This window comes from Pongo pygmaeus, chromosome 5 (genome assembly GCF_028885625.2).
Source record: "Pongo pygmaeus isolate AG05252 chromosome 5, NHGRI_mPonPyg2-v2.0_pri, whole genome shotgun sequence".
NCBI classification, from domain to species: domain Eukaryota; kingdom Metazoa; phylum Chordata; class Mammalia; order Primates; family Hominidae; genus Pongo; species Pongo pygmaeus.
In genome coordinates this window covers 159070328-159085222 of record NC_072378.2, presented here as the reverse complement: position 1 = coordinate 159085222, position 14895 = coordinate 159070328, and the positions used below count along the sequence as shown (strand labels likewise).

Below are 14895 nucleotides of genomic sequence, written 5' to 3'. Positions count from 1 at the left end.
GGTGGTGCGTGCCTGTAATCCCAGCTACTTGGGAGGCTGAGGCAGGAGAATCGCTTCAACCTGGGAGGTAGAGGTTGCAGTGAGCTGAGATCATGCCATCGCACTCCAGCCTAGGCAACAAGAGTGAAACTCCATCTCAAAAAAGAAAAAAAAAAAAAATTCCTATGACTTACTCTGGGGTGCCTTCTTTACTTGAAGCGATCGCTCAGACAGGAACTCTGAAATGGGTTCAAGAAATGAGCCGGCACTTCAAATGGATGGCTTCTTATTCTTCAGCACATAGAGCAGCTGTTTCTAGGAAGTGTAGGGAAACAAATCCACACAGACTGGCTCCTTTGTGAAGCCTGGGTGAGTAATAAAACCAGTCAGCCGAACATTCACTCTTTCCAGAATTCAATAACAAGGACTTAAATCTCATTCTATAAAGCGGATGAGCTCACCTGATGAGGGGCATGGGTGGCCCATCTGTAATACTTGTTTTCATGGGAGATGACTAAGTGTAAGTAGCTCAGAGCTCATTACAGGCAAATCTTTATGACACACCAGAGTGAGAAGCTGGGAATAAACCAGGTCTATTCATTAATGTGACCCAGAAATCTTGGATTGTTTCAGGATTGGTTTTTGTCTATGGAATCCAGAAATCATCTCAACCTCTCACTGCTTCCATTTTCTTCTGAAAGGAGTGGCAAAAGGTATTCACTTCATAATGGAGTTGAGATTTAGCTGTGGTTAGTATCTTTCATCCTTGGAAAACTGCAATGCAATCTCCATGAGACAGTTATTTCTCTTCTACCGTGAGTTTTAGGAGCTAGGTTCGAGCAAAATTGATTCCTTATTCTTTGAAAAACACCAAAAAGGTAGTTCTGTACATGTACACATGTATTATCACAGATAAACCTCGCATGCCCCACCTTCCCACCTCCCATGGTCATAGGGAACTTTAGGGCAGAGGAAGGAGGCTCACTAAGCACTTATGACTAACAGTTATATGAGCACCTAGAGTTGAATTGCTTAAAACCTAGGTTTAAGTTTCCTACAAATTAACAAAGGTGTTAATATTTGGCACCTCTCATCCTTAGATGCTATACAGATGCACTTTTAATTGAGTCCTCTTTATTTTTTTTTTTGAGACGGAGTCTCGCTCTGTCACCCAGGCTGGAGTGCAGTGGTACGATCTTGGCCCACTGCAAGCCCTGCCTCCTGAGTAGCTGGGACTACAGGTGCCCGCCACCACACCCGGCTTTTTTTGTATTTTTAGTAGAGATGGGGTTTCACTGTGTTAGCCAGGATGGTCTTGATCTCCTGACCTTGTGATCCGCCTGCCTCGGGCTCCCAAAGTGCTGGGATTACAGGCGTGAGCCACCGTGCCCGGCCAATCGAGTCTTCTTTTAAAAAGCCATGAAAAAGCAAATGTAAACCAGATCATCAAGAAGACAGCACAATCTCTGACTTCCCCAAATGGGCAACATGATGACCGGGATCTCAGGGTCTCCAGTAGCTGCTGGCAGTTACAAGAGACCCAGGAAGCAACTGGAGGGTGGGTAGGTCATGCCAATGGAGCGAGGTGATTTCTCCTCACAAGGCTCAAGAATTCTGCACACAACTTTTTTGATCTGCAAAATTTTATTAAGCAATAGCTGGACAATTGTTACAACTTCAAATCATCAAGAAAAAAATAAGGAGATTAATCCATCTCAGTAATAAAGACAGAAAATAACTTGGACAAACCACATCGTTTTGAATGCAAACCATTAATGCCTTCTAGAATATCTCCTGCACAATCTAATACACAAAATACGTAAGAAGAGAGGCAAATAAGGATGAGCTCATTAAAACGCATTTGGGAATCGCAACAGATCTTGCTTGGGAAGTAAAACAAAGCAGGATGCTGAATTAAAAAACAAACAAACCAACACTGGAGGAACTGAGGTGCACAAGCAGTGCATGCCACTGCCGAGGTCTGGACATGAACATGCTGGTGGTCTAGTTTGGTCTGGGACCTATGCACCTGCATCGCGCACTTACGGTTAAAAAAAAAAAAAGGGAAAAAGAAAATGCCAGTAGTAATAAACTCAGAAATTATGTCCAAATTTACAGTACCAAAATAATGCATTTATAAACAAATGCAAAAACAATACCCCTTTGGTAAATAATACAGTGCCTTTTTCAGTCAAACGCATAACCCATGCTTTTCTACAACAAGAAAAAGTTTTTATCTACAATAAACAACAAGATCTTAGAACCCTACCCCTCCCCTTAAAAAGAACTGTAAACAGAAAATCTAGGTACAAGTAAAGTTACACAAAAATTGCACAAAGCCAAAGAAAATGGAAACAAAGTAAGCCACAACCCATCAGAGTTTTATCAGCCAGAGGTAAGGAATCACACAAATGCTGAAGAGTTCTGAGTTGTGTGCTATTACAGAAATCCCAGGAACTCAAACGACATTTTGGACACATTTTTGTCTCCACTAACTTTGCTTACAACCATTGACTTGGCCAAATGATACAGGCACACAGCAACACCATGGACTCCTTCTCCACAGTTGCTGGGCCAAACTTTCCTTTTCAAGAAACCTTTTGAATTTGAAGACCGTGTAACATGGCAGAGCACACTCAGGAATTTGAGGTGACCTAGGTATATATTCCTGTGGTTTTGGGGACAAGTAGTGACTTATTTCAGGGCTGTTCTCATGGACATCCAGCTGAGCAGGGCACACCCGTGGAGACTCCTTCTTACCTAGAATCAGTACTTTTGTATATTCTATGAGAACAAACACAATTCCAAACACATTTAGAGGTGCACTTTCTAAAGATATTACTTTAAATGCACTGGTTTATATTCAGTACATAGCTCATTAACACAGGAAAAGAAATATTTCTCTACACAAAGGCAATGGTGTGAAATATATTTCCCATGAAAAGTGGAATGATGAGGCTGTTCAGTGCTGCGCTCTTAGGCTGAGAGCTGTAAGGGAGTTTAGAGGGCTGTCCAGGCTGACCCTTTTATTTCACAGATGGACAAGTGGAGGCCTAGCCAGCCCCAGGGACTTGCCCAAGATCACCATTCAACCCTGTGGCAGAGCAGGCTTGACTCTGGGGTTTCCTGACTTTTTGCTATGATTACAAGATGAACATAACACATTCTTCCATGTCCTTGTGGGACACTTGATAAGGGAGCAATGACTATGGATAAAAAATATTAGCCTGTGAAATTCTTTGATTTATGCTGCCATTAGAGCTTTGAGATGTTCCTGCTTCTTTGGCCCCAATTTTTCTCAGGATATACATTCAATGGGTATATTGTACACAAATCTGTGCCTTTGGTTTGATGAGGTTAGAGCTAAAACAAATTTAGAATTGGTTATATTTGTTAATATATCACACTTCCCTCAAAAAGTCATAGATTCTTTATACAGTTAACCTTTTACTGGACTGCTTTTAAATTTAGGGATTCAATGAGGTATCTTGATATTCATAAACTATTAATAAACATTAAATTTTTAGAACTCTCCTGCATAAAGTATGAATTTTCGTCGTATTTAGTCAACAGAGCCTGACTGAATGAAAGCATAGTTGAAAATAAGACCACCACTATTAACTGAAAAGTCACCCTACCAGGACCGCACAGCCCGCAGCTTATGTCTGCCTTGGCGCAGGAGGGCAGCCCCTCTTTTCAGGCCCCTGGGTAGAGGGGAAGTGAGCAGTGGCTGCTGGGGTCACTCCGGTACAAACTCACGTGCGCCAAACATCCGAGACAGAAGCCTGTGCCTCCATCGGGGGAAAATGCCTTTGGGGGAGTGAGCTAGGAATTTAGAAGCTTAGTTAATTATTTGCTAAAAAATCCATTTTTTTCTTCTCATATATATTTGTAGCTTTCATTTCAAAGATTTTCCCCTATATTTGCTCTCATTAAACAGGTTCTAAAATGGGCTTTTTCAGGGTCTTTATATCTCAAAAACAATTAGAACACAAAAAGTGAAGCTTATTACCTAATAACTCTTTCCTTGGCTACTCTCATTCTAATAGGTCTCCCCTTTTTATTTCAGATCAACTTTTATTTTCAGATAAAAATAAAATTTTCAAAAGAAGAGAGAATACTATTTGAGTGTTATCTCAAAAAAAAGTCTCCTTTGTATATAATCAATAACACAAAATACAAGAAAAAAAAGATTTTTAAATGATTAATAGGAATTTTTTTCCCAATTAGAAAAGTTACAAATTGTCCAGCAAAAAACCTTCTATGCGCCGGAAGTGGTGGCTCACGTCTGTAATCCCAGCACTTTTGGAGGCCGAGGCGAGTGGATCACCTGAGGTCAGGAGTTCAAGACCAGCCTGGCCAACATGGCTAGCAAAACCCCATCTCTATTAAAAATACAAAAAAATTAGCCAGGCGTGGTGGCGGGTGTCTGTAATCCCAGCTGCTCGGGAGGCTGAGGCAAAATAATCACTTGAACCCTGGAGTCAGAGGCTGCAGTGAGCTGAGATTGCGCCACTACACTCTAGTTGGGCGACAAGAGTGGGACTCTGTCTCAAAAACAAAACAAAACAAAACAAAACAAAAACCTTCTATCATATCCATTTCTTGCAGCAAAATATACTGTGACCAAGTAAGTCATTACAAAGATACTATTTTTCTAAATAAATAAAATGGGTATAACTCACCACATAACAACAAAATAATTCCCAAGAACACTATGAAAAGCAAGATAAATAATTATCTCCTAAACGATAAAACAGGGGAATTGCATTTAAATTATCTGACAGGCTATAACCATTATTGCACAACCAATAAGCACTGAAACACCCTATCAAGCTACAGAAACTCATATAAAAGAATTAATTCTGATAACATTGCTGAATTCTTTCTGGAAGAATGCACCCACTAAAAATATCAGGTCCAATACTTTAAATATAAATGAGAAACTGGTATTAGATGGGAGATGTCCTTTGCCACATCAGAAAACCTCGTCAGTATTTCTCTGGGGTTTGGAGAGAATCGGGAGTGATGTCATGTCATCTTGTTCTGGGAAAAAAATGGGTCGGTTTCTTTGCCAATTTTTTAACTAAAATAGGGGATTAAAAAAACGTTTAAATTTGAAAATACTTTTCTGTAGCATCTTCTACTTGTCTGTTTCCAAATAAAATGCAATTTTGGAACCCAACGCCAGCAGATAGTTCCTGTGCTCCTGCACAGCAGGCCCAGGAGAGGGGCCTGATCCTAAACAACATCACAGGTAAGAATAACTGAGAAAAACAAAAACAAAAACAAAAACAAAAAATAACAACAAAAAACACTGGGTTTTGTCATCAGGGCTTGAATACTGCCCACAGGTTCTCACGAGGAGGAGGAAGTGGGAACAGATATTCTAGGTAATTTTTTTTTTGTACAATTAACAAACTGTGATCAACCAACTACCTAGGTATTACAATTTTAGTAACGTTTTCTCAGTGGTTTAGCTCCTTAGTAAACAGTCTGTACAGTTAATAACTTTTTTTGTTAGAGATCATGAAAATTTTGTCAAAGATTTGACCATACTCCTGTATTTTAATACTCTGGTGAACACTTAACATTTTTTTGGTTACATTTCTAATTTGATAGAAAGCATTTGTAGTCAACTGAATTTTAATGTAGCCAAGAGGAGAAAAGGAGTGGTTTCAAATCAAGCCTCGTCCACACTTTTAGAATGGGAAAGCGTAGAACACGATATCTTACAGGAAAGATCATGTTTACAGTAATGCGTTCCAGATTGAAAAGTAAAAGGGGCAGAGAGAGTAGAGGCTGTTTCTCAGCATGTGAGGATCTAGTGACTGCCACATTATTTGAGAAAACTGCTACCACTACCACATGCCAGGATCTTTCCATTTTTGTCTCTCACCTTTTCCCAGAACCAGTCATGCTGAATGACCATCACTGATCCTACGGAACTTTGACAAACGATGAAACTAGTGGAGGCTTTCAATGTAAACATCCTCAGCAGAGGAGTGTAGCCCTCGTACTGCTGCTACAAGTCACACGCTGAGTCACACCGCTGTGTGCAGAGTGATGTGAACCTGTGTATATGTGCAGTTTCTTCTTCACCCTTCGTCCCTTCCCCAACATCCTCAATGAGCAAATCGCATTTCTACCTGGTGAGAACACCCCTGTAAAGAGCCTACTTTGTTGGTCCAACACAGTGTGTCTGCCCAAATGCCCTTTATTAATTAAGTCACCTTTTGGGGAGTAACATAATTAGTGTAAATCAAATGCTGTCCCCATCCCGTTCCCCAAGAACCTGTATCTTGAGAATTTTTGGCTGTGTTTTGTAAAAGCTTTTTGCTTTTACGCTAGTGGTGATGTTGGAGGAGAATACAGGATAATGCATCCTTCCTATGTCTAAAAGAATAGCAGGCTCTAAGGCAGTCTGTCTTCATTCTGAAGGGCCCAGTAGAGCATTACCACAGCCAAGCTACGTTTCCTGAAAGAACAGCAGATGCCTGGCACTCTTTGCTTCCAAATGCCACTGAAATGAAAGAAGAAAAGAAGAACAGACAATAAAAGGTAATAAAGCCCAACCAAATAAATGACGACCACAGGTCAGCGCCCTCTCCTGGGCCTGCCGGGCTTTTCCAGTTTCGCTGTTGGCTTCTGGTCCTCCCAGGCATCCGGCCCCTAGAGGGCTCCTCTGGCATCTCCGAAGACCTCTTCCAAAGGCTCTCTGCATCACTCTCCTCCCCACATCAGTCTCTTCATTTGAGGCGCTGAGTCACGTTGGCCAGGGCAACTGCAAAGGCCTGCACGGCTGAGAACGGATACTGGAAGTCTAGAATGTACGCATTGCCATCAATCCGTCCAAACTGCATCACCTGGAGGACGGCAGGGGAAGCAAAGACATTAAAGAACAAGACGAAAAGGCTGGGTGCGGTGGCTCACGCCTGTAATCCCAGCACTTTGGGAGGCCAAGGCGGGCAGATCACAACGTCAGGAGATCGAGACCATCCTGGCTAACACAGTGAAACCCTGTCTCTATTAAAAATACAAAAAATTAGCCGGGCGTGGTGGCGGGCGCCTGTAGTCCCAGCTACTCGGGAGGCTGAGGCAGGAGAATGGCGTAAACCTGGGAGGTGGAGCTTGCAGTGAGCTGTGAGATTGTGCCACTGTACTCCAGCCTGGGAGACAGAGGAGACTCCGTCTCAAAAAAAAAAAAAAAAAAAAAAAAAAAGAACAAGGCGAGCAAGGTGACAGCTGGGTCTGCATGGCTCCTTATGGAAGCAGACAGCACCATCTATGAGATGCTTTTGCTAACAAAAGTGACCCTGAATCTGGTGAAGCTTCTATATCTAACTCCAAGTTTGTAGGAAATAAGGGGACTGAGGAACATGTTAACACAATGGAGACAGTGAGCAAGGTTTGGAATGTGGGGACAATGGCCTCCAGCTCCATCCATGAAGTTACCTGTGGGGCACAACATCCAATGTTTGGGTGATGGGCATACTAGAAGCCCACCCCCCATTATGCATGTAATGCTCATGTAACAAGCACATGTACCCCTGAATCTAAAAGAAAAAAGAAAAAAAAAGAATGGGGGGAATGCTACAGGCCAAACGAAGTGGTTTCTTCACCTAGGAAGTAGAAAGGAGAAAGAAAAGCAGAAAGAAACACAAACAGGCCAGAGGCTCCAGAAGAGAAGCAGCACCGCCACTGTCGAACGCCGCTGCCTCAGGGAGGGACTTGCTGGCCACTTCCTCACCAGTTCCTGTGCCTACATCCCATCAGACAGTGGTGCCATGCCCTAGCACACGGGCTGCACTCATCCGCCTCTGGTCCCCAATCTGTGTGTTCCACAGCGGCGGGGCTCTGTCTTCCTCACTGCCCTGATTATAGTACTATAGCAGGGGCTGACAAACTTTCTGTGAGGGGCTGATAATAAATATTTTAAGCTTTGTGGGTCATACATTTTTTACCACAACTCCTCAACTCTGCTGTTGTCCGGCCAAAACAGCCAGGGACGATACTCAGGTGAATGAGTGTGGCTGTGCTCCAATAAAACTTTGTTCCAAAAAGAGGCGGCTGTTCCAAAAAGAGGGGGCTGGCCAGTTTGCCAACCCCTGGGCTTAGAGGATTGCCAGGCACACGGCAGGTTCTCAATAACATTTATTGAGTGAATTAACGAAAACGTGAATTTAAGTAGAGAGGGGAAGGGACTTTGCAGGATGGTGAAGGGGGACGTTGGCAGCAGGACAGAGAACCCTTCCGGGCTGGAGCAGGGAAGAACTAGGACCCAATGTGTTCAGCTGCACCATGAGGTAACATCCGGTTCGAGAACTGGGGAATGATTTCCATATACAGAGAAATAGGCAAACGAGCAAACAGACAGAAAACAGAAAGTTGATATGTCTAGGAGAAGAAAAGTATACAAAAAAGGAAATGTAACTAAGCCGAAATACATGGCTCAGCTGTGGGTCCTATTGACTAGCATAACAAGGTAACCAGTGACCACTGATTTAATGGGGAAGGAAAAGCTGTGTGCATACGTGTGTGTGTGTGTGTGTGTGTGCGTGCACAGGGTGAGCGAAACTAACCCTCACGTTCCTTAGGAAGTCACCATCTGATGCCAAAAACAGAAAAGTCAATGAACAGAAGTAGAAACGTATTCTTTACAAATATGACTGCAGGCCAGGTGCGTTGGCTCACGCCTGTAATCCCAACATCTTGAGAGACTGAGGCAGGAGGATCACTTGGAGCCCAGGAGTTTGAGACCAGTCTAGACAACACAGTGAGACTCCCATTTCTAAAAAAAAAAATTAGGGCTGGGTGCGGTGGCTCACGCCTGTAATCCCAGCACTTTGGGAGGCCAAGGCGGGCGGATCACGAGGTCAGGAGATCGAGATCATCCTGGCTAACACAGTGAAACCCCATCTCTACTAAAAATACAAAAAAAAATTAGCTGGGCGTGGTGGTGGGCACGTGTAGTCCCAACTACTCGGGAGGCTGAGGCGGAAGAATGGCGTGAACCCAGGAGGCATAGCTTGCAGGGAGCCGAGATTGCACCACTGCACTCCAGCCTGGGCGACAGAGCGAGACTCTGTCTCAAAAAGAAAAAAAAAAAAAATACAAGACAGCAGTGGGCACACTAAAAATCATAACCCCATGAGCTCCACCTAAGAGGTGTTTGTTGTTTTCCACATTCCCATTTGGCCTTTTGAAAAATGCTCCTTGAAGGCCGAGGCACTGAAACCCTTGCCTCCTGGGCTCACAGTGCCACCTGGTCTGAGGTCTTACCTGCCGCCCCTCTAACTCGATCTGGAAGTTCTTGGCGGACTCCTGGGTCACCCGCCCCCCGAAGTCCAGCTGGTAGACCTGGGTGGCCTCGTTCCACAGCGGCTGCTTGTTGGCCATCACGTACACGAAGCCTTGGCTGCCCAGCCGCCCGTCCTCCTTCTCACTGGCCCGCCGGCACTTGGCCTCCTCCAGCTCACCAGCGGCCCGTGGGGCGCGCTTGCTCTTCCAGCCCTTTCTGCTGCCCTGGCTCTGGTTCATGAGCTCATCCCCGCTGATGAACAGCTCAGGCTCGCTCTCGGAGCTGTCCTGGAACTCGTTTGTCTTATTCAACTTCTTTGACTTCAGTTGGTCTTTCTGACTCTTCACTTTTTTCTTCTCTCTCCCCAGGTGTGGGCTGGAGATAAGGGAATTAAAGTCACTCAAAGTCCTAGCCTCCTTCTTCACTTTGCCCTCAGTGATGGCCTGAACGCTGCCTTCTTCTGCTCGGCTGTCCAGGCGCTTCCGGTTCTTCTTTCCAAATTTTTCTGTCCGCTGGGGGACTGGGCTTTCGGTCAGGGAGAGGACTTCCTGGAAGTTGTCTGCAGTCTCTACCATCACCTCTGTGCCCATGTGGCTTTGGAGGTCGGCAGGTGGTGAGGACACAAGGGGCTTCTCCACCACCAAGTGTGGCTTTGGGGGGAGAGTGCCCTGGGGGTTCTGCATGGGCGGGCAGGCGCTGTAGGAACTCCACGGATGCAAGGCGACAGGTGGCAGCTGTAAACTAGAGCACGTGCTGCTTCCTGGGTACATGGGGGGCAGGGTGCAATAGGAGAGGCTGGGTGGGTACACCGGCTGAAGGACCACAGCAGGCTCCTGTTGTGCAAACTGCGTTGGGGACAGGACATCTTTGGGAGAGCAGGGAGCCTGCACTCCAGGCAAAGGGGGGTTGTTATAGCTTCCTGGATATGGCACTCCCATCCCATAGCCTGTTTGGAAAGTGGCAGTGGGGCTGGCAGGAGACTTGGGGGAGATGAAAGGCAGTCGGGACACGTCCAGGTGCTGGCCCTGACTCAGCATCAGAGGGGACAGTTTTAAGGGGTTGGGCCCTGAAGTCTGTGCTGTCCTTTCTTGAGGAACCCAAACGTCCTCACCCAGCATGGGGTCCCACTGGTAAGGGGGTGGCCGTTTCAGGGTGACAGCAGCTTCAGGCAGGGGAGGGTGCCTCAGGGGCTTCTCAAGCTGACAGTGCTGGGACAGGGCCTCGTCCTCTGTGAAGGCAGAGTTGACGTAGTCGGTGCGGTCGCGGGCGCTGTCGGGTGGGCCCAGGAGGCTGTAGGAGGACTGGGAGGCCAACGGGGAGGCGCTGGCGGTATGGGCCAGGGAGGCTCCGGGCTGTGAGCTGGGCCCCGTGCCACTGCACTGACTGCAGGTGTACAGGGCAGGTGGGGGCCGCGCTGGGAGCTGTGTCACCACCCCCCCGGGCCCGCCCTTGGGCTTGGCCAGGGGCTGCAGAGGGGCCCGCGGGCTTTCGGCCAGCTGGGCCATCTTGAGCGCAGCCTCACGGTTGTTCCTCCGCAGGGTAGCATGGATGAGGCTATTGTCGGACCTCTGGGCAGCCCCCCGCCCCTGGGCCAGCTGGCTGGCAATTTCGGGATACGGGGGTGGGTCCCCGGTGGGGATGGAGTAGCGAGGGACGGTCAGGCGGTTCAGGGTGGCACTGCTGCAGGGCTGAGGGACCTTCTTCTCAGTGGCCGTGAGCCTCAAGGTGGCGGAGCTACCCGGGCCGGGGAGGGTGTAGGTATTCTGGGAGCACAGCATCCGGGTGCGGGGCCGGCACACCTCCTCCACGTTGCCACTGCTGTCGAAGGTGGTGATCCTCTCATAGCCCAGGGGGGTCTGGTAGTGCACTGACGTTGGGTAGAGGGAGAAGTCACCCTTCTTCAAGCACACATCCACTGGGGGCTGTGGGGGCGGCAGAGGGGGCGGGGGTGCTGCTGTGGTGGGGGCAGCGGGGATGGTTCCTGGGTACGGCGGTGGAGGGTTTATCTTCGTCACCTGGACCTCCTGGGGGGCACTAAAGACCACCGCGTCCCCCTCAGCTGCCAGCTGCGGTGTTGGCCGCAGGGCCTTGGCTGACTTCTGCAGGTGTTCGTGGTCTCGGTCTCCATGGCCCACCGTGGACAGCTGCATGGGCCCCTGCGGCGGGGGAGGCAGGGACAGTGGAGGGGGGTTCTGAATGATGCGGCCCATTTCCACGCTTCCGAAAATCACCTGTCCAGGATTGGAGTACCGGTTGGAGACTGGGTACTGGGTGGCACTGTCACCTGCATGTTCTGCTGCCCCTACAGCTGTCGTCTGGTTGGTCAGGACATCTAGCTGCACATTCTGATTGGCCAGTAGGGACTGCACCAGCCCTATGCTCTGCGTGGGGGACATAGCCTGAGCCGAGCTGTGGATCGGTGCAATAGGGATGTTCACGGTACAAGGTGGGCTGTTCTCAGGGACACCAGATGCTCCTGTCACTGGAAGAAAATTAGAAAAAGGAACTGCTTACAAAAACACCGCCATTAAACCAGATCAGGATAAGCAATACCTCTGGACTCATCCAGTCTCCTTCTGTAAACAAAATGCAGTTGCCAGAGACAGAGACGTGTCTGCTTGGGAAAGCTGGCCTGATCGCACAAGTAAGATGGGTTCTTGAGGGCAGCCTGCTGCTGTCTGTTAGCTAAGGGTACTGTCAGAACTTTTCAACTCACTCACTTTTGAACCTTCTAAACTTGGCACCAGTGCCTCAATGGCACCATCACAGATAATTAAATGTCGGAAGAAGCTTTTCACTGGTGATATTCATAAAATGCCCACCCTTTTATGCAAGAGGGCAATGGTACAGGAAAAACCTCCACTGAGGACTCGCAGTGCCTATGCCTCTGAATAGTCTATTCATGATTATGGGATGGATAGTGTGGAAAGTGTCACACAACAGATGTGTATAAGAAATGTATGCACATTAGGTTTCTGTAAATAGAACCATGTAACATGTAGTAGAAAAAATAATGAAAAGAATCTTCTAGTGAATCTGAGTATCACATGAAGGATCATTTCCTAATTTTTTCTTTTTTTTTTTTTTGACAGAGTCTTGGTCTGTCGCCCAGGCGTGCAGTGGCAGGAGTTCGGCTCACTGCAACCTCCACCTCCTGGGTTCAAGTGATTCTCCTGTGTTCAAGTGATTCTCCTGCCTCAGCCTCCCCAGTAGCTGGGACTACAGGCAAGCGCCATCACGCCCAGCTATGTATTTTTAGTAGAGATGGGGTTTTGCCACGTTGGCCAGGCTGGTCCCAAACTCCTGACCTCAGGTGATCCACCCACCTCGCCTTCCAAAGGGCTGGGATTACAGGTGTGAGCCACCGTGCCTGGCCTTTATCTGCTTTTTAGCATTTCAAACAGTATGTAAGGTAGAGCCACGCTGAATTAAACCCTATAAATATATCCTATTTGTACACAGTGAGAGTTTAACGGAGCGTGCGTGCGTTTGAACAGCGATCTACAGACAGGTGCTCAGAACCACTGTCTGCACCGCCCTGTTTAAAGTGCCCACTGAGCACTCTGCAGTTGGCTCCTCTAGGCCCATTGTGCTACCCTGTGGCTTTCCCTTAGAGAAAACTGCCACTGATCCAGAAATCTGAGGCATGGTGTAAGTACTGTGTGGCAGCTAGTCCATGATTAGGAAATGCGACACTGGCTGACTTCTCATCAAAAGAACTACAGAATCAAGCCAGCTAGTTTATCAAAAGCTCAGGTGGCCCTTCCTTGGGGTCTCCTAGTAAAACATAACTTTCCCCTGGCCGCACAAATTTAGGTCTGTCCGAGGTTTCCTATGATTCCTGTTCAGATCCCTCTTGGAGAAGCTCTCTCATCTGTACGAAACACTGATGGCAGGCATCCTCCCCTTTAAGGAAGAAGAGCCTCTTCGCTGAGTCACCATCATTAAACGTAATCCCTGAGACAATATGTTCCCTCCTCTCATTGGGAACCACAGACAATAACAACAACTGCAGCAACAGCTGGACCTTGGAGAGGGCTGTATTCCTCGCATTTTGGGAGAACAGGGAAAGCGTTAAGGGGAAAGTTTAAAAGATCCTTCTAATTCCAAGATTCTGAAGTAGAAGGGGATGCACTAGAAAGCTCAGGTATGGGAGGCTTCACTAAACTACAGGTATTTATGTGGTTGTAAGCTTGGCCTATTAGGACCACATAAGCCTAGGAGATTTGCTCACCCATGCAGGAGAGGTCACCATCAGAGAAGCAAGATGGCTATTGCTGGAAAGTGCAGTAGAAATCTTTTTTTTTTTTTTTTTTCAGTTAAAAAAGACTGGGCTGAGAGAAGGTAAACAACTCTCTCAAGTTCAGAGCCCAGCTGAGGAGGAGGGCCCAAGCTGGAATGGGTGGCCCTTTATGTCCACTGCGAGAACCAGTCCCTCTGGTCACAGACATCCAGATACTGGAGAAGTCATGGTCCATGTCCGGGTTCCTCTAGCTCAGAAACCAGAGACTTCCAGAGCCCGCTTAGTTGGAAGTAGAGGAGTCTGTGTATCTATAAAATCTCAAGTGGCCTTTTACTTAGAAAAGCAAGTTATTTTCAAGTACCCTCTAGTGAAATAGTTACACACAACTAACTGGCCAGACTAATTGGAAGTCATTGTAATCTATTAATCAAAATAGGATCCTTTAAGAATCCCCCCACCAGGAAACACATTAACTTAAGATGCTATGGATATTGATATTTACCACTTGAAAACTGGAATTTAAAAATCGTATACCAGATTTTATCTTGAACTCAGGCCAGGCCCCTGTGCACTGAGACATGCGGTTGCGGTGGAAGAGAGGTAGTTCCGGGTAAAGGCTTTTGTGTCCTGAACACAGGGCAGATTTGAGAAACTGGGCTCTGTGCGCACCACGGGAATGCTGGAGTGAGACACTATCTCAGCAGGGATTGAAAGGATGAAGGCTGGCCTAGATCAATGAGATTGGGTCTCAGTTCTGATTTTATTTAGTCCCAATCAGTCCCGCAAACTTATCTGAATCCAAACACATGACTAAGAGGATAGCTGTGAGGATAAAGCCAGATGTTAGAACTGTGCTCCGCAAACACAAGGTGCCGCTGCCACTGTAACCATCTGTGCTCCAGCAGCTCCCCTCCTGCCAACACTGGTGCCAACCCGTGACTTTTCCCCTGGGACACGCCATCACATCTACCAACCTTACTGAGGCAGGGATACCTTTTCCAAACCCAAGTAGCAGACTGAAATCCTCAACAACTTGCCACTCTGTCCCCCTTGTATGATCCACTGACAGAGGGACCGTGACAAACACGTTGATGTATGTGAACATACCCGGTAAATCATCTTCATCTTCACTGAAAACATTTGGGTTGAAGACAGGTAAATTAATATAGTCCATGGAAATTTTCCGAACTTCTGGGAGATAAATGGTCATCTGCCGCGGCTGGAGATGCAGGAGGCTGGTTTTATAGATTACTGGTGGGCAAAAAGAAGGGCACAGTTAACAGAGACACACCAGAGCAGAGCCAAAGTGTCAAGTGAGTCACAGGAAGAAGAGCGCGCTGCAGTTTCCCTGCCATCAGAAGACAGATCTGTG

At 47.0% G+C, this 14895-nt stretch overlaps 1 protein-coding gene across 6 annotated transcripts in view; it reads right to left on the bottom strand.

Annotated features, from left to right (window-relative positions):
* Nucleotides 1-1604: 1604 nt before the first annotated feature.
* Nucleotides 1605-14895, bottom strand: part of TULP4 (TUB like protein 4) — a 287119-nt gene continuing 273828 nt past the window's right edge. For all 6 annotated transcript variants that reach the window (XM_054491059.2, XM_063666777.1, XM_063666779.1 and 3 more), the window contains 3 exons: nucleotides 14631-14774; nucleotides 9262-11762; nucleotides 1605-6845 (listed from right to left, as the gene is read on the bottom strand). In XM_054491059.2, coding sequence (XP_054347034.2) covers nucleotides 6729-6845; nucleotides 9262-11762; nucleotides 14631-14774 — 2762 coding nt within the window. In that variant the 3' untranslated portion in view covers nucleotides 1605-6728. The remainder of the gene's footprint in view (nucleotides 6846-9261; nucleotides 11763-14630; nucleotides 14775-14895) is intronic.